Source organism: Anomaloglossus baeobatrachus, chromosome 5 (genome assembly GCF_048569485.1).
Source record: "Anomaloglossus baeobatrachus isolate aAnoBae1 chromosome 5, aAnoBae1.hap1, whole genome shotgun sequence".
Taxonomy (NCBI): Eukaryota; Metazoa; Chordata; class Amphibia; order Anura; family Aromobatidae; genus Anomaloglossus; species Anomaloglossus baeobatrachus.
In genome coordinates, this window is record NC_134357.1 from 276,578,751 (window position 1) to 276,600,296 (window position 21,546).

The 21,546-nt window shown below is 46.9% G+C and overlaps 1 protein-coding gene across 1 annotated transcript in view; it reads right to left on the bottom strand.

Moving 5' to 3' along the window:
- The window catches only part of GCGR (glucagon receptor), a 130,727-nt gene that overhangs the window by 49,543 nt on the left and 59,638 nt on the right, over positions 1 to 21,546 (bottom strand). Inside the window, exon 2 of the mRNA XM_075347451.1 lies at positions 19,539 to 19,678. Coding sequence (XP_075203566.1) covers positions 19,539 to 19,592 — 54 coding nt within the window. The 5' untranslated portion in view covers positions 19,593 to 19,678. The remainder of the gene's footprint in view (positions 1 to 19,538; positions 19,679 to 21,546) is intronic.

Sequence of the window (21,546 nt, forward strand, 5' to 3'; positions counted from 1 at the left end):
GACACAACCTCAGACAGATGACAGTATAGTACTGCGTAGATCAACCCGCAGCAACTTTGGTCAGCTCCCATTACGCTATAGAGAAAGTACAGTTTAGTTCAAAGTGACGGTATGAAATGTAATGTTTAACCTGTTTACAGTTAGGTAACGTTTAAGTGAAATGTGCCCACAAGGACTATTGTGAGACCTCTTTAAAATGTTTTCTTTGCACTAGTTCACGTGCACTTTAAAAATGGACCATCAGTTATGAACTGGCTTTAACCACAAACTTTTGCATTGTAAAAAGTTACCTCCTTGGTATCAACCACAGAGTCTGCCTGTTGAGGGGCATGGCTCTGCACCAACAAGGGGGCACGCCTGTTTATGGGGCCTGCCCTCCAACACTCGGAAGCGGGTACGCCTGTTTATGGGGCCTACCTTACACCACTCTCCTCAGGAGAGGAAGATTGGAGGAAAGGTTTGGGGAATGTGATGGCCCAGACCTGGTCACCAAAAGGACCGGCGACCTACCTCCTGGAGGTTTTTGGGTGGGTTTCGGACATGTGGGTGGTTGGTGGTGAAATGGTACCTGGTATGTTTAAATGTAAATGATTGCCCCTGTGTGGGAAAAGTTTGTATTTACCTTTTTCTCTTGTCTTTGCAGCCCGAGGACGTGCTGATGATAACTAAGGGGGAATGTGGCGCCCCTGACCTGGTCAGGCACCACAGAGTATTGCACCCATGCGGGGACAATGCTTCCAGGTAATTTCCAAAGGCCAGGATGAGGTGCACACACAAACAGATAGTGACCAGGTCTCCCACACCACAAGAAGGGACCCTTGGGTAGCCAGTAGGGGGTTAACTTGCAATTCCCAGCTAGGGGTGTGTTCAGAGGCTGGTTGCTAGGAAGCAGGGCAGAGAGGAAGTGAGAAGGAGTCTGGAGCTGGAGGTGAAAGGGAGCAGAGGGGCTCTCGTGTCAGACGGGTCCTGAGGAGTGCAGAAGCTGAAAGCGGGGGAGAAAGGGTACCGTGGGTCGGCCTGAAAGACACCCAGAGAGAGAGGGGTGGCTGAGTACGGAGATCCTGGTATCCGAGCACGCAAGGGGAAACAGATCCCCAGTACAGGCAGCAAATCATCCAGAGCTGCTTAACCTACAGGTGGGGGGTACTTTATGCCCTCACCACTACTACACAGAGCTCGAGCCAAGCAGCAATCACCAGGCCCATAAGGGGACAGAGCCAGAAGCCATCCCACCAAGGCCACGCTGCCGGCAGACGGGCCAGAGAGAGGGGAGCAGGCTAGTAACAGCTTCCCTGGAGGAGTCCTACCACGCTTCAAGCAAGGGATCCTCCCAAACAAAAAAAGAGTGCAAGGAGGGCGAGCGGACAGCTACCCTCAGAACGGCCTCCTGGAATTCCTGGTTCCACCTGGTTATCACAGTGTCGCCCGGGCATCTCACCGTGACCTCTAAACAGTGAGTAAACACGTTAAAAGACTTCTTGGACTGTGTTTGAGTCATTCTGCGACCTGTGGTCCCACCCACATACACCGGGACCTGGGGCTTGCCTTACTCTCAGGAGGCTATTACAACCTACTGCACCCACCATCAGCCCCAGGCATCCCTTAACCTGCAGTGGCGGTCCGCACTGACCGCAATTCTGAGAGTGGCGTCACGACGAATCCCAAAACGAAGGTTCCCTACCTGTGACCAGACCGTCCCATCCCGTGGAGTCCCTAAGGGTAATACACTGCTGCACCGCACCTGCAGGGCTTCACACTTGCAATAACTAGGCATTGAAGAGCTAAGACATGAAGGTTGAGCTGTGTTTGATGCCTGTTGCTGACAGATCAGTGATGTGAAACTGCAAATGTTGCTGTTTTGATGCGTGTGGCAGAAGATTATCCGCTGCCATATGGATCAACAATTTGCAGTTTTGCATCATTGATTTGTCAGGGACAGGCATCTAACACAGCTACTGCTTGTGTTAGATCTATTGTGTCTAGTTAACAAGCTCCATTATTCAGGCACAGCGGAGTGCAGTGTACAGGACCATAAAGTGATGGGGCAGATTACATTGGTGAAACACGTACAGCCACAAAGGAGCCTAAAAGATAAATGGGCCCACTTCCATTTCCCAGTGGTTTTCTCACAAACATATAAAGAGGAAAATTATGATGAGCTACTGGACTGCAAAGGGCCCATTCAACGTACAGGGTATTATAGACATAGATCAGCTGGTTAATGTGCCAAATATCTGTGACGGAGCTGAGCACAGTATAACAGAGTTGTGCTGGAAGCCTTACATATTCATCTGTCAGAAAGCTTCCATCACAGTTCAGTTCTGAGTCATCAATTCAGAGGGTTAGGGCTAGTAATGAGCACACAGGAGAAAGAGATGAGGTACTGCTGGGAAATGTCTTTGCAGGGTAAGAATAGGACAGCACATTTAGCTATGTAAAGCTAGATGCTCAGAGGTGCAGAATAGCTGCTTATGTTGGGCTTGATTTCTATATTAACAATAAGGGGTACTTTACATGCTGCAACATCGTTAGCGATCGCCAGCAATGTCGAGTGCGATAGCACCCGCCCCCATCGCACATGCGATATTGTGTGATAGCTGCCGTAGCGAACATTATCGCTACGGCAGCTTCACATGCACATACCTTGTCGGCGACGTCGCGGTGACTGCCGAACAATCCCTCCCTCAAGGGGGAGGTGCGTTCGGCGTCACCGTAACGTCACTAAGCGGCCAGCAAATAGAAGCAGTGGGGCGGAGATGAGCGGAACATAACATCCCGCCCACCTCCTTCTTCCGCATTGCCGGTGGACGCAGGTAAGGAGATGTTTGTCGTTCCTGCGGCTGCACACAGAGCGATGTGTGACGCCGCATGAGCGACAAACAACATCGTATCTCCTGATGTAGCGACATTATGGAAATGAACGACGTTACACAGACCAGCGATTTTTTACGCTTCTGTGCTCAATCACTGTCGCACTTAGGATTTACAGGTTGCGATTTTGTTACCGGCGCCGGATGTGCGTAACTAACGACGTGACCCCGACGACATAACGGTAACGATGTCGCAACGTGTAAAATACCCCTAAGTATGCGTTTACTATTCTTTCTGAAAAATAATGAATTTGAAGGAATAACCCTTTAAAGTAATGTATCACAGTGGGTGAAATAAGTATTGAGCACCTCACCAATTTTCTAACTAAAAATGTTTCTAAAGGTGCTGTTGACACAAATTGTTCACCATATGTTGATAGCAACCTGTCCATCCACACAGGCAACAGAATCAAACTACAGATGTCCAGAAATTAATGATGTGTATTAATGAGAAATGACACAGTAAAAAAGTATTGAACACACTTACCAGAATTTGCATAACAAATCTTAATGACCTTCAGCTCGATCTCTAGCCATTGCGACTTGATGGATGAATGCTCTGTAGGAAGATCAATCTTGTGCAAGCCTAAATAGCTCCACCAGGGTCTTCTCCACTGTTATCTTAATAGTATCAAGCCATCAGGTTGCTGGTCTTCCTCTTTGACTTGTTCCTTCTATTCGTCCGACCATGATGTCCTTCTCCAGTGATTGCTCTCTACATATAATGTGTCCAAAGTAGGTAAGTCATAGCTTGGTGAAACTTATTTCAAGTTACATGTCTGGCTTGCTTTCATCCAAACTTGATTTGTTTGTTCTTTTTGCCATCTATGGTATTGAAAACATTCTTCTCCAGCATCACATTTCAAAATCAATGATTCTTCTTATTCGTCCAGGTTTCACATCCATATGTTACTACAGAAAAGACCAGACTATGTATGAGCCATGTCTGCATCACCAATGAAATGTTCCTCAATTTGAGGATCTTGTCTAGTGATATCGTTATTGATTTGTCCATGGCTATGCTCTTATTGACTTTTGTTGTCATCGCTGCATCTTGATTGATCACTGATCTAAATAGGTTGAAATCCTTTACAACTTCCAGTTTGTCGCCATCCATCTCAAATGAGTCCCGGTCATACCTGGCAGTAGTCAATATCTTTGTCTTCTTTGTATTGAGTAGGAGTCCCATGTTTGAGTTTTTCATCTTAACATTTTGTAATAAGTACTTTATTCATCTACAGTATGCTTGTTGCTATTAAGGTTGTATCATCTTCGTATTTATTATTGTTGAAGATTCGGCCAGTAATTTTTATTCCGTCTTTTTTTTCAGCAAGTCCAACCTTTCTGAAAATAGCTTCTGCATATAAATTGGAGAGAAATGGTGACAGGATGCAGCCTTGCGTGACGCCTCGCTCTACTTTGAACCATGCCGTGTCTTCGTGTTCCATTCAGACTGTTGCTTCTTGGTCTATGTGAAGGTTCCTGATGAAGCTGATCAGATGGTTTGCGCACCCATATCCCTCATAATATTTCAAAGTTTCTGGTGATCAACACAGTCAGAGGCTTTGCTGTAATCGATGAAGCAAAACTAGAGCTCCTTTGGCCCTTTTCCATTATCCATCTTATGTTAGTAATAACACCTCTTGCTCCTCTGCTTTTTCTGAATCCTGCTTGTTCCTCTGTCAGCTCTTTGTCAAAGTAAAGGGGGCTTTACACGCTGCGACATCGCTAATGCGGAGTCGTTGGGGTCACGGAATTTGTGACGCACATCCGGCCACATTAGCGATGCCGTTGCGTGTGACACCGATAAGCGATTTTGCATCGTTGCGAAAACGTGCAAAATCGCTAATCGGTGACATGGGGGTCCATTCTTAAAAATCGTTACTGCAGCAGTAATGAAGTTGTTCCTCGTTCCTGCGGCAGCACACATCGCTGCGTGTGACGCCACAGGAACGAGAAAGCTCCCCTTACCTGCCTCCCAGCTGCTATGCAGAAGGAAGGAGGTGGGCGGGATGTTACGTCCCGCTCATCTCCGCCCCTCCGCTGCTATTGGGCGGCGGTTCAGTGACGCTTCAGTGACGTCGCTGTGACGCCGCACGGAAAGGAGGCGGTTCGCCGGTCACAGCGACGTCGCCGGACAGGTAAGTATGTGTGGCGGCTCTGGGCGATGTTGTGCGGCACGGGCAGCGATTTGCCCGTGTCGCGCAACAGATGGGGGCAGGTACCCACACTAGCGATATCGGGACCGATATCGCAGTGTGTAAAGTAGCCTTAAGGCTGTATCCGTCCTTGTGGGATCTTCAGTAGTATTTTGCTGCCATGAGGTATGAGTGCAATAGTCCAACTATTTACACAGTCAGTAGCATCTCCCCTCTTCAGAATAGAAATAAACAGTCACCTTGCCTAGTATTTGGGACATCTGCCAGTAGTCCATATCCATTGACAGAGGTGTGTGACGACATCAACTGCTGCTTTGAAAGACTTTATTCATTCTATTGGAATATTGTCACATCCAGGTGTTTTGTGTTTTGGCAGAAGCTTTATCGCAGCAAAGATTTCGTCTTTTAAGATGTTTGTTGCTGATTCCAGATTTTTCTGTAGCTCTCCACACATGGTCCTTGTCTCTTGGACAACAATTCTGATAATTATTTTCATTTCTCTGTCTGAAATCTTGTGCGGAGCACCTGGTCGTGGCTGGTTTATGGTGGCACGATGTTCTTTCCAGTTCCAGAGTATGGTCCCAACAGTGTTCATTTGTGAAGGTCTTGAGACAGCTTACTGGTTTTACCCATCTTGAGCTGTTTCTTGTGTGGCATCTTGGTAATGAGATACCTCTTTATAGGCAATCAGTTGAACCAGCTATTATCTTTCGTTAAGTGGCAGGATTGCTTTCTAATTATTAAAAGATTTTAGGGTGTCATAACTTTCCATGCATTTTGTGTCATTTCTCATCATTGCACATAGATTAATTTATGGACAGCTATGGCTTGGCTTATTTGCCTATGTGGATTGGATGGGTTATTATTTATAATATATTAACTTAGACAATTGGTGACGTGTCCAATATTTATTTCACCCACTGTAAACTTTTACAAATTAATCATATTCTTTTATACCAATCTGTTTTTATCTGGACAGAAATTATTCTAAGCATGATTATGGGGGTAGCCATCCTGACTAAGCTGCTGCTAGCGCGGTTTATAACAGCAACTTGGACTTAAGGGTGCTTTACATGAGACAATCTATTGTGCGATAGATCGTCGGGGTCACGGTTTTTGTGACGCACATCCGGCGTCGCTTGCGACGTCGGGCTGTGTGACACCTTCTAGCGATGCAGTATCGCTCACAAATCGTGAGTCGTGTACTCGTCGCTAGGTTTCATAAAATTGTTTATGAAACATGGCACCGGGTGTTCATCGTTCCCGTGGCAGCACACGTCGCTCCGTGTGACACCACGGGAATGATGAACATCGCTTACCTGCGTCTCGCGGCTGCCGCCGGCTATGTGGAAGGAAGGAGGTGGGCGGGATGTTTACATCCCGCTCATCTCCGCCCCTCCGCTTCTATTGGCCGGCCGCCGCTTGACGTCGCTGTGACGCCGAACATCCCTCCCACTTCAGGAACAGCGACGTCGCCCGGGAGGTAAGTACGTGTGACGGGGGTTAACGAGTTTGTGCGCCACGGGCAATCAATTGCCCGTGACGCACAAACGACGGGGGCGGGTATGATCGATCGTGAAATCGCACGATCACTCGTCCCGTGTAAACCAGGCTATAGGAACGTGTAGACTGCAGATGTTCATTGACTTCTATGGGAACATTTACTAGACATGTTCTAGACATGAACTATGCAGTTGTCATTATGCAGACAAAATGAAGACGTAATCATCTATTGTGAATGAAATTCTCTGTGTTATCTATATAGGTGTTGGTGTTACCTTCTATTATGATTCTGCATTTGATAATAATGAGATGATTGCTGAAAAGTGATCAAGAAGTGCCAGTGTTTTCTGAGAGTCAATGGCCAGAGTTAAAACTCCAAGATTTCAGAGATTTTTTAGTAGATAGATGATTTTTTCCACTTCACTAACATTTTCAGAATTAACGTAAAATCTAGATTAACACAATAGGTCAATCCCCTATGACGTCTTCTCTTTAAGCCAACACGAAACATCAGATGACAAAACACGCAGTCATTCTATGCTTGGGCAAACTCATGCGGATTGTGTAAAGAATACGTGAACAATTTTTTTTGTTTAATATGCATAGGCAACTTAATTCCTATTCTATTCGACTATTTAAGATATCCATAAATTTGCAAAATAGTTATACCGACATTGTGTGGGTAATACTTCTTCCAGATTCTGAGAATTATGGCTCATTAGTCATCTACCTATCTTATAGAAACTCCTTAGTATGCTAAAGTCGCTATTGCTAGGACATGTCTTCCCTCACTATCTCACTAGTTTGCCTCAATGTTATGTTGTTATATAAGAAATGGATAATCAGAATAGAAATTGCCATTTGACATTGGTGGCCACTCCTCTTCTGATACCCTTCAACCTACTCTATGCCGTCACCATGTGAAATTCAGTAACTGACAGTATTTTATCATTCCTGCCTGGATGGAATGTCTTGTGTATACTGACCTATATTATATCTTATCACTTTATTACAGGTGCTATTATTATGGGCCCCCACCAGATGCTCAAAAACTGCTGCAGAGAGTTTGTACATGCTCATACATTTCTATTAAAGTGAATCTTCCACCAGGTTTTTGCTATGTAATCTATGAGCAGCATCAGTGGCGTAACTAGAGTTTGATGGGCCCTGGTGCAAAATTTGGACCAGGGCCCCCCTCCATGTACACCGACACTTAGGGTACGGGATAATGATGCTGACACTTGGCTTTTACCCACAGCACTCTGCTTTCCCATGATCTGATATCCATCTTATCCTCAGCACCCAGCTTTCCCATGCTCTGTCACACATCTTTCCCTCAGCACCCAGCTTTCCCATATCAGAGCATGGGAAAGCTGGGTGCTGAGAGATGTATAGCAGAGCATGGGAAAGCTGGGTGCTGAGGGAAAGAGCCTTCACACCTCAGCACAAAACATTCCCATCCCATACTTGTATCTTTGTCCCCCCTCGTACATAGTTCTCCAAATACTATAATGGCCCCCACATAGCCTTCCATATAGTATAAAGGGTCCCACATAACCGTTCATATATTAGAATGCACTTCCATAGTCCTCCATGTATTATAATACATTTTCCATAGTTCTCCATATTTTATACTGCACAACATAGTCCTCCCTGTTTTATAATGCACCCCCACAGACCATGTATAAACTAGCCTCCATAGTCCTCCATATATTATAATGTAGCCCCCATAGTCCTATATGTATTATAATGCAGCCCCATGAATCATATTGTATTATGCAGCCCCATACTCCTCCATGTATAATGCACCCCTATAGTCCATGTATAAGGTGTCCTTCATGTTTATTATGCAGTCCCATAGACCTCCATGTATCATGCAGCCAGCACCCCCAGGCCTCCATGTATCATGCAGCCAGCCCCCCAGGCCTCCACGTGTCATGCAGCCAGCTTGCCCCGGGGCCTCTACGTGTCATGCTGCTAGCCCAGCCCCCCAGCCCCACCAGGTGTCATGCAGCCAGCCCCACAGGCCTCCATGTGTCATGCAGCCAGCCCCCCAGGCCTCCATGTGTCATGCAGCCAGCCCCACCAGGTGTCATGCAGCCAGCCCCACAGGCCTCTATGTGTCATGCAGCCAGCCCCACCAGGTGTCATGCAGCCAGCCCCCCCAGGGCCTCTATGTGTCATGCAGCCAGCCCCACCAGGCCTCCATGTGTCATGCAGCCAGCCCCACCAGGTGTCATGCAGCCAGCCCCACAGGCCTCTATGTGTCATGCAGCCAGCCCCACCAGGTGTCATGCAGCCAGACCCCCAGGCCTCTATGTGTCATGCAGCCAGCCCCACCAGGTGTCATGCAGCCAGCCCCCCAGGCCTCTATGTGTCATGCAGCCAGTCCCACCAGGTGTCATGCAGCCAGCCCCCCCAGGGCCTCTATGTGTCATGCAGCCAGCTTGCCCCGGGGCCTCTACGTGTCATGCTGCCAGCCCCCCAGCCCCACCAGGTGTCATGCAGCCAGCCCCACCAGGTGTCATGCAGCCAGCCCCCCAGGCCTCCATGTGTCATGCAGCCAGCCCCCCAGGCCTCCATGTGTCATGCAGCCAGCCCCACAGGCCTCTATGTGTCATGCAGCCAGCCCCACCACGTGTCATGCAGCCAGCCCCCCAGGCCTCCATGTGTCATGCAGCCAGCCCCCCAGGCCTCCATGTGTCATGCAGCCAGCCCCACAGGCCTCTATGTGTCATGCAACCAGCCCCACCAGGTGTCATGCAGCCAGCCCCCCAGGCCTCCATGTGTCATGCAGCCAGCCCCCCCCAGGGCCTCTATGTGTCATGCAGCCAGCCCCACCAGGTGTCATGCAGCCAGCCCCCCCAGGGCCTCTATGTGTCATGCAGCCAGCCCCACCAGGTGTCATGCAGCCAGCCCCCCAGGCCTCCATGTGTCATGCAGCCAGCCCCCCAGGCCTCCATGTGTCATGCAGCCAGCCCCACAGGCCTCTATGTGTCATGCAGCCAGCCCCACCAGGTGTCATGCAGCCAGCCCCCCAGGCCTCCATGTGTCATGCAGCCAGCCCCCCAGGCCTCCATGTGTCATGCAGCCAGCCCCACAGGCCTCTATGTGTCATGCAGCCAGCCCCACCAGGTGTCATGCAGCCAGCCCCCCAGGCCTCCATGTGTCATGCAGCCAGCCCCCCCAGGGCCTCTATGTGTCATGCAGCCAGCCCCACCAGGTGTCATGCAGCCAGCCCCCCCAGGGCCTCTATGTGTCATGCAGCTAGCCCCACCAGGTGTCATGCAGCCAGCCCCCCAGGCCTCCATGTGTCATGCAGCCAGCCCCCCAGGCCTCCATGTGTCATGCAGCCAGCCCCACAGGCCTCTATGTGTCATGCAGCCAGCCCCACCAGGTGTCATGCAGCCAGCCCCCCAGGCCTCCATGTGTCATGCAGCCAGCCCCACAGGCCTCTATGTGTCATGCAGCCAGCCCCACCAGGTGTCATGCAGCCAGCCCCCCAGGCCTCCATGTGTCATGCAGCCAGCCCCCCCAGGGCCTCTATGTGTCATGCAGCCAGCCCCACCAGGTGTCATGCAGCCAGACCCCCAGGCCTCTGTGTCATGCAGCCAGCCCCACCAGATGTCATGCAGCCAGCCCCCCAGGCCTCCATGTGTCATGCAACCAGCCCCCCCAGGCCTCCATGTGTCATGCAGCCAGTCCCACCAGGTGTCATGCAGCCAGCCCCCCCCCCCCAAGGGCCTCTATGTGTCATGCAGCCAGCTTCCCCCGGGGCCTCTACGTGTCATGGAGCCAGCAAAATAACAAAAAACAAGTACAATACCTCTCAGCTCCTTCCGACCCCTGCGACCGCGGTAGTTACGCCCCTGCCCCCATATGTCACACACCCTGCTCCCCATACAGCCTGCATCCCTCCATATCACTCACACACACACTACACCCCCATATGTCACACACCCTGCCCCACATAACTCACCCTGCCTGTACCCCAAATTACCCCTCTCAAACACTCTGCACCCCTTCACATGCTTCTATCGCAGTCTGCACTCACCCTGCAGCCCCTCCCCTCATGTCCCCTCTTTTCTCATTACCAGTCATGTGTCCAAAGTATCGTCTCCTGCTTTCTCCCCGGCAATCCTGTGTCTCCTCCCACAGTCACATGGGCATGACATCATCGCAGGTCCTGCAGGATGGATTCCGCCTGCCGTGCAGGAGCAGTCCTGCTTTGCTGCAGGTCAGGAACGCCTGGTGGCCTCTCCAGGTCAGGGGCCCCTATGCCCCCTGCTGACACCGGGCTCCCCTGACTCACAGGCCGGCCCCCTAACAGTCGCGCAGTCGGCCACTACACAGCGGCACTACACATAGGGGCCCGGCAGCCGGCTCTGCAGAGCGGCTGCCGGGCCCCTTTAACCCCGCGGGCCCGGTCGCAGTGGCGACCTCTGCGACCGCGGTCGTTACGCCCCTGAGCAGCATGACGTAGAGGAAGAGACCCTGATTCCAGCAATATATTACTTACTGGGTTGCTTGCTATAATTTTGATAAAATCACTGTTTTACTTGCTGTAGATCTACCAGTTCTCTGAATGCTGAGCTCTGTATAACCCTCCTAGATCACTGATTGGCAGCTTTCTGTGTTCACTGTGCATAGACAGTTGCCAATCTGTAGTGAGGGTAGAGTTAAACAGAGCAGGAGGACTACATGACATGAGTCAACTAGTTCTCCAATGAAAATCTATTGATACAACACTGATTTTATTGAAACTACACTCAGCAGCCCAGTAAGTGACACATTGCTGAAATAAGGGCCATTAGCCTCTACCCCTACATCATGCATACACACACACACTATATGTATATATATATATATATATATATATATATATATATATATATATATATATATATATTGAATAATGATTTTTGTCATCATAGTTTTGCAATTAGGCAACTGGACAGATGCTTTAAGCCTGGCCCAATCAATGAGGCCACGTGTACATGTTCAGTATTTGGTGAGTTTTTACCTCAGCATTTGTAAGACATAACATGGAGTGGGTAAAAAATGGAGAAGCGGTGCCCGTGTTTCTATTATATTTTTCCCCTGATTGCTCCACTCCTGGTTTTGGCTACAAATACTGAGATAAAAAACTCACGAAGTGTGCATTTGGCCTAAGGTTACATTACCACCATGAGTTTTAGATGTTGCAGAACTTATGCATCATTTCTGTACCTATGATGTAAATTAGGTCACTTTTATTGTGTTTTTTTACATGTGTATTTGACGTTGCATTTTGTGTCTCTTTTTGGTATGTCATGCTGCTCTATTTTTGATACCTTCTGATATTTGGCTTTGAGAAAACCTTATTGATACAGTCTTGGAGTGATTATATCTGTTTTCGACGTGTTTCTCTACTGCAGAAACACACTAAAAACACATATGTGTTTTCATAGGCATACATGGAAAATCATGGTGCTCCATAGCAAAAGTTCTAATTGTTCCCCTGAAAAAAAATAAACAGACAAATAAATACATTAATATTCATCTGGGCTAAAGGAGATCATATCCCAGAACGTTACAGCCTTTACAAAGCAATTTTCCTTCTATTGAAGCTCGTAGATTCCCCTTGCATTGCACCTACAGTGGGGAAAATGAGTATTTGATACACTGCCGACTGCAAGTTTTCCCACCTACAAAGAATGGAGAGATCTGTGATTTTTATTATAGTTACACATCAACTGTGACACACAGAATCCCCTCTCAAAAATCCGAAAATCACATTGTAAGATTTTTAAATAATGAATTTTTTGCATTTTATTGCATGGATTAAGTATTTGATCACCTACCAACCAGTAAGAATTCCAGCTCTCACAGACCTGTTATTTTTTCTTTAAAAAGCCCCTACCTGCACTTTGAACCCATTACCTGTATAAGGCTGCTTTCACACATCAGTTTATTGCCATCAGGCACAATCCGGCAAAAACATGAAAAAACGGATCTGGCGTCTGTTGCTAAACTTTCATTAGCGCCGGATTGCGCCGGATGGCCTTGCGTTTCATCCGTTTTTTGCCGGATCCGGTAAAATTTACTTGTCCGGCGGCCGGATAAAAGTTGAAGTGAACGTTTTTGTGTCCGGCAAAAAAACGGATTGCACCGAACGGCATGTTTTATAATGGAAGCCTATGGACGACGGATTCGGCGTAATGCGTCATGAAAACGATCCGGCCGCCGGATCCGTTTTTTTGAACTGAGCATGCTGAGTATCACACCGGATCTGTCAAAAAACTGAAGGAACTGATGGAAAAAACTGATGCAACTGATCCGGCGAAAAAACTGATCAGTTGCATCAGTTTTTTCCATCAGGTCCTTCAGTTTTTTGACAAATCCGGATCCGGCGTCCATCCGGCACGATCCGTTTTTTTTGCCGGACACAAAAACGTTCACTTTAATGTTTCATCCGGCCGCCGGACAAGTAAATTCGGCAAAAAACGGATGAAACGCAAGGCCATCCGGCACAATCTGGCGCTAATGAAAGTCTATAGGGGGAAAAAACGGATCCGGCGGCAACAGACGTCGGATCAGTTTTTTCATGTTTTTACCGGATTGTGCCTGATGGCAAAAAACTGATGTGTGAAACTAGCCTAAAAGACACCTGTCCACATAATCACACTCCAACCTCTCTGCTATGACCAAAACCAAATACAGTTAGGTCCAGAAATATTTGGACAGTGACACAAGTTTTGTTATTTTAGCTGTTTACAAAAACATGTTCAGAAATACAATTATATATATAATATGGGCTGAAAGTGCACACTCCCAGCTGCAATATGAGAGTTTTCACATCCAAATCGGAGAAAGGGTTTAGGAATCATAGCTCTATAATGCATAGCCTCCTCTTTTTCAAGGGACCAAAAGTAATTGGACAAGGGACTCTAAGGGCTGCAATTAACTCTGAAGGCATCTCCCTCGTTAACCTGTAATCAATGAAGTAGTTAAAAGGTCTGGGGTTGATTACAGGTGTGTGGTTTTGCATTTGGAAGCTGTTGCTGTGACCAGACAACATGCGGTCTAAGGAACTCTCAATTGAGGTGAAGCAGAACATCCTGAGACTGAAAAAAAAGAAAAAATCTATCAGAGAGATAGCAGACATGCTTGGAGTAGCAAAATCAACAGTCGGGTACATTCTGAGAAAAAAGGAATTGACTGGTGAGCTTGGGAACTCAAAAAGGCCTGGGCGCCCACGGATGACAACAGTGGTGGATGATCGCCGCATACTTTCTTTGGTGAAGAAGAACCCATTCACAACATCAACTGAAGTCCAGAACACTCTCAGTGAAGTAGGTGTATCTGTCTCTAAGTCAACAGTAAAGAGAAGACTCCTTGAAAGTAAATACAAAGGGTTCACATCTAGATGCAAACCATTCATCAATTCCAAAAATAGACAGGCCAGAGTTAAATTTGCTGAAAAACACCTCATGAAGCCAGCTCAGTTCTGGAAAAGTATTCTATGGACAGATGGGACAAAGATCAACCTGTACCAGAATGATGGGAAGAAAAAAGTTTGGAGAAGAAAGGGAACGGCACATGATCCAAGGCACACCACATCCTCTGTAAAACATGGTGGAGGCAACGTGATGGCATGGGCATGCATGGCTTTCAATGGAACTGGGTCACTTGTGTTTATTGATGACATAACAGCAGACAAGAGTAGCCGGATGAATTCTGAAGTGTACAGGGATATACTTTCAGCCCAGATTCAGCCAAATGCCGCAAAGTTGATCGGACGGCGCTTCATAGTACAGATGGACAATGACCCCAAGCATACAGCCAAAGCTACCCAGGAGTTCATGAGTGCAAAAAAGTGGAACATTCTGCAATGGCCAAGTCAATCACCAGATCTTAACCCAATTGAGCATGCATTTCACTTGCTCAAATCCAGACTTAAGACGGAAAGACCCACAAACAAGCAAGACCTGAAGGCTGCAGCTGTAAAGGCCTGGCAAAGCATTAAGAAGGAGGAAACCCAGCGTTTGGTGATGTCCATGGGTTCCAGACTTAAGGCAGTGATTGCCTCCAAAGGATTCGCAACAAAATATTGAAAATAAAAATATTTTGTTTGGGTTTGGTTTATTTGTCCAATTACTTTTGACCTCCTAAAATGTGGAGTGTTTGTAAAGAAATGTGTACAATTCCTACAATTTCTATCAGATATTTTTGTTCAAACCTTCAAATTAAACGTTACAATCTGCACTTGAATTCTGTTGTAGAGATTTCATTTCAAATCCAATGTGGTGGCATGCAGAGCCCAACTCGTGAAAATTGTGTCACTGTCCAAATATTTCTGGACCTAACTGTAGCTGTCTAAGGACACCAGAGACAAATTGTAGACCTGCACAAGCTGGGATGGGCTACAGGACAATAGGCAAGCAGCTTGGTGAGAAGGCAGCTACTGTTTGTGCAATTATTAGAAAATGGAAGAAACACAAGATGAGCGTTAATCTTACTTGGTCTGGGGCTTCATGCAATGTCTTGCCTCGTGGGGTAAGGATGTGTTAGGATGTGTTAGGATGTGTGACTAGCTAGTCTCCACACTTGTACTAAACAGAAAATCTTTGGAGGGAGATGAAACTCAATATTGCCCAGTGACTGCCCCAAAACCTGAAAGATCTGGAGAAGATCGGTCTCGAGGAATGGGCCAAAATCCCTGCTGCAGTGTGTGCAAACTTGGTCAAGAACTACAAGAAACATCTGACCTCTGAAATTGCAAACAAAGGTTTCTGTACTAAATATTAAGTTCTGTTTTTCTATTGTATCAAATACTTATTTCATGCAATAAAATGAAAATTAATTATTACCGTATTTTTCGCTTTATAAGACGCACTTTTTTTACCCCAAAATTGTGGGGAAAATAGGGGTGCGTCTTACAAAGTGAATGTAACTTACCGGGCAGTGATGCAGCGGTGGAGTGAGTCACAGGAGGCTAGTGCTGGTGCTGCCGCTGGAGCGGAGGCGGCCGCCATGGATCCCCCGGCAATCGCTGCGGTGGCGGCCGCCATGGATCCCGCGGCAATCGGCTGCGGTGGCGGCCGCCATGGATCCCCCGGCAATCGGCTGCGGTGGCGGCCGCCATGGATCCCCCGGCAATCGGCTGCGGTGGCGGCCGCCATGGATCCCCCGGCAATCGGCTGCGGTGGCGGCCGCCATAGCCGAAATCTTTATCTGCGCCTGCGCTGCCTCCAACGCGACTTCCGGAAAATGGCGGAGGTGACGCAGGCGCAGATGGAGATCTCAGAGAAGCGAGATCTCCATCTGCGCATGCGCTGCCTTCCGTAGCCATTTTCCTGAAGTCCATCGTGTCGGAGGCTACGCAGGCGCAGATAGAGATCGCGATCTGCGCATGCGCGGGCTCCATTTTAGATCTCCGCAGCAGACGGAGACTATCATAAGAAAGAGGAGAGAGAGAAGAACGATTCTCCCTCTCCTCGCTAGGGCTGGATGCTGATTGGTGGAGACAACTTCTGCAGAGCTGCCTCCACCAATCAGTGATCTGAGCCTGACAAAGTGTTGTCAGTTGAACAAAAAACACTGAAGGGGAACACAACCCCCATCATCAGCCTTCAGAATATACTGTATCAATCGGTGTATTCTGAAGGATGATGGGGGCTGTATTCCTTTATTGTAAACACTCCAGGGAGGGACTAATGTAGTGGCCAAAGTGTAAATGTAACTACAACCCCCCTCATCTTTCAGAATACAGCCATGTATGGTATACAGTACATGGGTGTATTCCTAAGGATGAGGGGGGTGGTAGTCCCAGATCCCCATAAAAGTGCATCATGCAGGTCCCCCATAGCCGTGTCATCCACGGATCCCACATAACAGTGCATCATCCACAGGTCCCCCATAATAGTGCGTCATCCACAGGTCCCCCATAATAGTGCGTCATCCACATGTCCCCCATAGCAGTGCGTCATCCACATGTCCCCCATAATAGTGAGTCATCCACATGTCCCCCATAATAGTGCGTCATCCACAGGTCCCCCATAGCAGTGAGTCATCCACAGGTCCCCCATAGCAGTGAGTCATCCACAGGTCCCCCATAGCAGTGCGTCATCCACAGGTCCCCCATAATCGTGCGTCACCCACATGTCCCCCATAATAGTGCTGCTATTGACTCCTGTTGAGTCTAAATTGTTAAAATAATGTTATTTTAATTTTATTAAAATGTTCTAGCACACTATTTGGCTCAATTTTTTTTTTTTAATTTTCCTCCTCCAAAACCTAGGTGCGTCTTATAATCAGGTGCGTCTTATAAAGCGAAAAATACGGTAATATCAAATACTAATTTTCCCCACTGTATAAAGTATGATGCCAACAAACGTGCTTTACAAATACTGCACAATACCCCCACAGTGAATTCATCCATATTACCCTCCGCACTGACAGTATGAAGACCCTATTGCATCCACCGTCAACTACCGTTGCAAAATATGGTGACCCCCAGCACAGTATGATCCCCAACTATGACCTCCACACAGCCCTCCATGCAGTATAATGGCCTCCACATTTTTCACTCTTATAATGAACCCCTGTAGCCCTCCAAACCGTATAATGGTCCACACACAGACCTCCACATAATATGATGGACCCCACACAAACCTTCACACTGTACAATTGCTTGGATACAGTATAATGGCCCTCAAATAGACTTTCATAAAGTATAAAGGCTCCATCATAGCCATCCAAATATTATAATTGAACCCCATAGTCTTCCATATAGGATAATTGGCCACACAAAGTCCTCCGTATAATATTATGCATCCCACGTAGTCCTCCATATAGTATAATGCACCCCATAGTTCTCCATATAGTATACTGCACCCCATAGTCTTCCATATATTATAATCCACCCCATAGCCCTCCATATAGTATAATGCACCCTAATGTCTCCTTAGGGAGAGGTCTGCACATATTGGCACAGTGGGTGCGTGGTAAAGTGCTGGGACATCAGAGTGCAGACACAGCGGGAGAATGATGGAGGAGGAAGCGGAGCGTTCCTTTTTCATTATTGCTTTCAACTGTATTGGCATCCACAATCTGCCACCACTGACCGTACACCAATGTGTGTTTTTACCTGCAGATTTTAGGCATCTGATTTAAGTCTATGGGAAAAATCTTCAGATAAAATTCAGCAACAGAAATTGACATGTTATGGATTTGAAACACACACCGCAGGTCAATTTAACACTGAGTAAAAAAGAAGCATGACATTTCTATATATCCCATCTACCTTGTTAGAACTGTAAAACACTTCATTTTTGATACATTTAATTAAAACTCACCAAAAATTCTTGGTGTCACACAGCCTTGATGATTTTGCTAATTGATTCATTAACACTAGAAGTCCCAGAGAGGGGTCATTTAAAGGGAACCTGTCATCAGAAATTTGGCTTTCAACCTAAAAGCTTCCCCCTCTGCAATTCCTAGGCTGCATTCTAGCAAGGTTCCTGTACTTTTTGTGCCCCCTTTTAAACCAAAATAAATACTTTATAAAGTTATACCTTTTGGTATGAAAATCTTGTAAATTCTCCATGGGGACGGGCTCTCTGGTGTCCGTTGATGTCCCTCCTGCAGATTGACGCCGTCCCCCATTGCTTCATTTCATATCCCAGAATGCCGCCCAGTGCACCCGAGGTCCCGTGCACGCCAGGACACCTGGTGACGTGGTCGCAGGCACGAGAGTATGGGCGGCGCTGTGATTGCATCGCAAGTGCCCGCCCATACTCTCGTGCCCGCCCTTTCCCCACTGCCTCCAGCGTTCTGCGCCGGCCCGACGTCACCTCCTTGCCATCGTACCCTGTAGCAGGAAATAGATGGGAAGTACGGAGCAGCACAGCACAGGAGAAGCAGAGAATCTGAGCGACGTACAGAGGGAAGAGCGCGGCCACGAGAGTATGGGCGGGCACTTGCGATGCAATCACAGCGCCGCCCATACTCTCGTGCCTGCGACCACATCACCAGGTGTCCTTGCGTGCATGGGACCTCGGGCGCAGTGGGCGGCATCCTGAGGGATGTTTTGGAGCGTGGGGGGATGGCGTAAGGGACAGCAACGGACACCAGACGGCCCGTTCCCATGGAGAATTTACAAGATTTTCATACCAAAAGGTACAACTTTATAAAGTATTTATTTTGGTTTAAAAGGGGGCACAAAAAGTATAGAAACCTTACTAGAATGCAGCCCAGGAGCTGCAGAGGGGGAAACATTTAGGTTGAAAGCCAAATTTCTGATGACAGGTTCCCTTTAACATTTCTACCTTTGGAACCCAGAGACGCGTCGAATGACCTGAAGGATTTTAGCTAACATCCTATAATCACCATCTTTTGTTCTGTAATTAAGGCCATTACTGTCGCATCAGGAGGTTGTTGTTTTCCATTGAGTTTAGCCATTTAGTTTCTAGTTAGTTCTATTCAGTTTATTGTATGTCATTTGACCCTCTTTCGGGACTTCAGGGGGGAGCTCGAAATTTCTGGGACTTCTAGTGTTAATAAGGCTAAACAGAACATAAATTAATTTATTTTAAATAAAAAAATAATTGCTTAGTAAGAGGTGACAATGAGCAGACTAGAAGGATCCACACCCCTAAAAAAGAATAGGAAATCTGCTATATTTTGACTTATGATGAGAGTGACATCTTCACCATTTAAATTTGGAAGGTTAATATCACTTGTGAACGGCAATGCACTTTAATGTGGCTTCTTCACGAGGCCTGCAATTCATTAGAAAGACATTGTCTGTGAACTGTCACTCTTATTTACATCCATGTATGATACATGACGCTGTGTGTGCACGTCTCCCTCTCACACAGAGGATGTGACCTGCACTCCTGGTCATTCCCTCATGAGCACAGTTGGAGGACTTCCAGGAAACACTGGTCAATCTCTGTCTTTTGAACAATCACTGGGTACATAATGAAAGAAGCAGAATCATACATTTCATTTATTCCTGTACCTGGCAAAGCATTATTAGTACCAGTAAGACACGAAGGAAGGCAGTCTGGGGCATCACTGGGCACTGGTAACCTCATCTGGAGGATCTTCTGATCTCTTCTGATGGAGCTTTCGGGAGAAGTGCACAAAACAGAGGCTGGGCTAAGAAGAGGATACACAAAGTTCATACTTAACCAAATAAATATCAATCTCAGCTTTTCTTCAATACATTCTGCTGTAATTATTCTTGCATCTGTCATCATTTATAACCTTGTCTTCTAAAGAATAATAAAATCTCCCATGAAAGGAATGCTAGTATGTTCATCGATCACTGTGTATGTCCAACAGGAATTAGAACACATTTTTGCCCCAAATGGGAAAATACAGTTTTATATATTGGGTGCAACTTTCAATACTATACAAGTTATTTCAAATGTTTTCCCGAAAAACTACGTCTTAAAGTAAATCTGTCAGCAGGATTTCACCTACTAAACTACTTATAGGGGCATGTTGCCCCAACAAAGAAAAATCTAGAAATACTTTTATCTGGCCAGGCTGATCCTCCGTTACTAAGAAATCAGCATGTAAATTTATATGCAAATTAGGCAGTATATTTCAAGTCTCTGTCACTCCAGAATACTCACAGCAGGATAAAGCAGTGGTGAATTGCTCAGGCCAAGAAAAACAAATGCACTAACAGGGTGCAGCGAAACCCCCAATAGATGGAAGCATCACAGGTGCGTTAGGAGAAAATCACTCACACATCTCCAGAATATGGCAGGCCCGCCTGATCGAATAGTATGAGCTTGTAATAGGCTGCTGACTGGGTTACTATGCATCTGTAAGTGTGAACGGAGCCCTATGGAAGCCACTAGTGTGCAATTTTACCATCCAGTGATCACCCCCTCCATATTCTGGAGTTGTGTGAGTGATTTGCTCCTTTTGTACCTGTGATACTTCCATCTATTGGGGGTTTCGCTGCACCCTGTTAGTGCATTACTTTTTCTTGGCCTGAGCAGTTCACCACTGCTTTATCCTGCTGTGAGTATTCTAAATTGTGGAGGATATTTAGTCCTCTTTCAGCTATTTTGCTATTTTTCTCTGTCACTCCAGCTCTAGTTCCAACCTTACACCTCCTCCTTCTGCTTGGCAGACAACCTCTATGCTGTGCGACTGCAGGCAAAGGAGGCATCAGTCAAGCAGAAGAAGGTTGTGTTGGGCAGAGAATAGAGCTGGAGTGACAAAGGCTTCAGATCTACAGCCTCATTTGCATATCAAATCACACTCTGATTTCTCAGTAACGAAGGAACAGACTGATCATGTAAAATTATTGCTGAACTTCTCTTTACGCACAAATAAACAGTTTGGGGTTTGAACTCCTGTCGACAAATTCCCTTTAATATGATCAGACTGGACAGTACTTTCAATCACTCAGGGTTTGATAAAAATTAGGATTACTTAAAGGGTTTGTCTGGATGTAGTTTTTAGGCACATAGTAAAAAAAAACTAAAACTGGCAAGTAGTAGATAACAGAAAGTCCTACCTGCCTGTTGTAGCCAACACCTGCACAGAGCAGACATTGACCGCTTCTGCCGGCAATTCAGCTGTTCTATGTCAACCGTTCAGCTATTCTCCTTCCGAGCTGATCTGTTGACATGGCATGACTGCTGGCATAGTGCTGATTGACAGCATCCCACAGTTAGTTAGCGGGGAGCCAGCTGTCAATCAGCAAGACATCGGGAGTTATACCCTGTCATACAGCAGAGAGGAAAAGAAGCTGCCGCTCTTTCGATGCTCTGACGACGTGACGTCAGTGGAAGCCATTGAACTGCTGGCAGGAGTGGTGTGGAAGGTAGTGACCACCTTATGCCCACTTAGGCCATATGAACTCGCCATCAGCACTAAAGAAAAGGTATTGTCCTAGTTGGAAGTACTCTAAGGCTGCTTTACACACAACGATATCGCTAGCGATCTCGTTAGTGATGTGACACGCCCAGATCGTTGTTACAATTTGCCGAGATTGCTCCTAG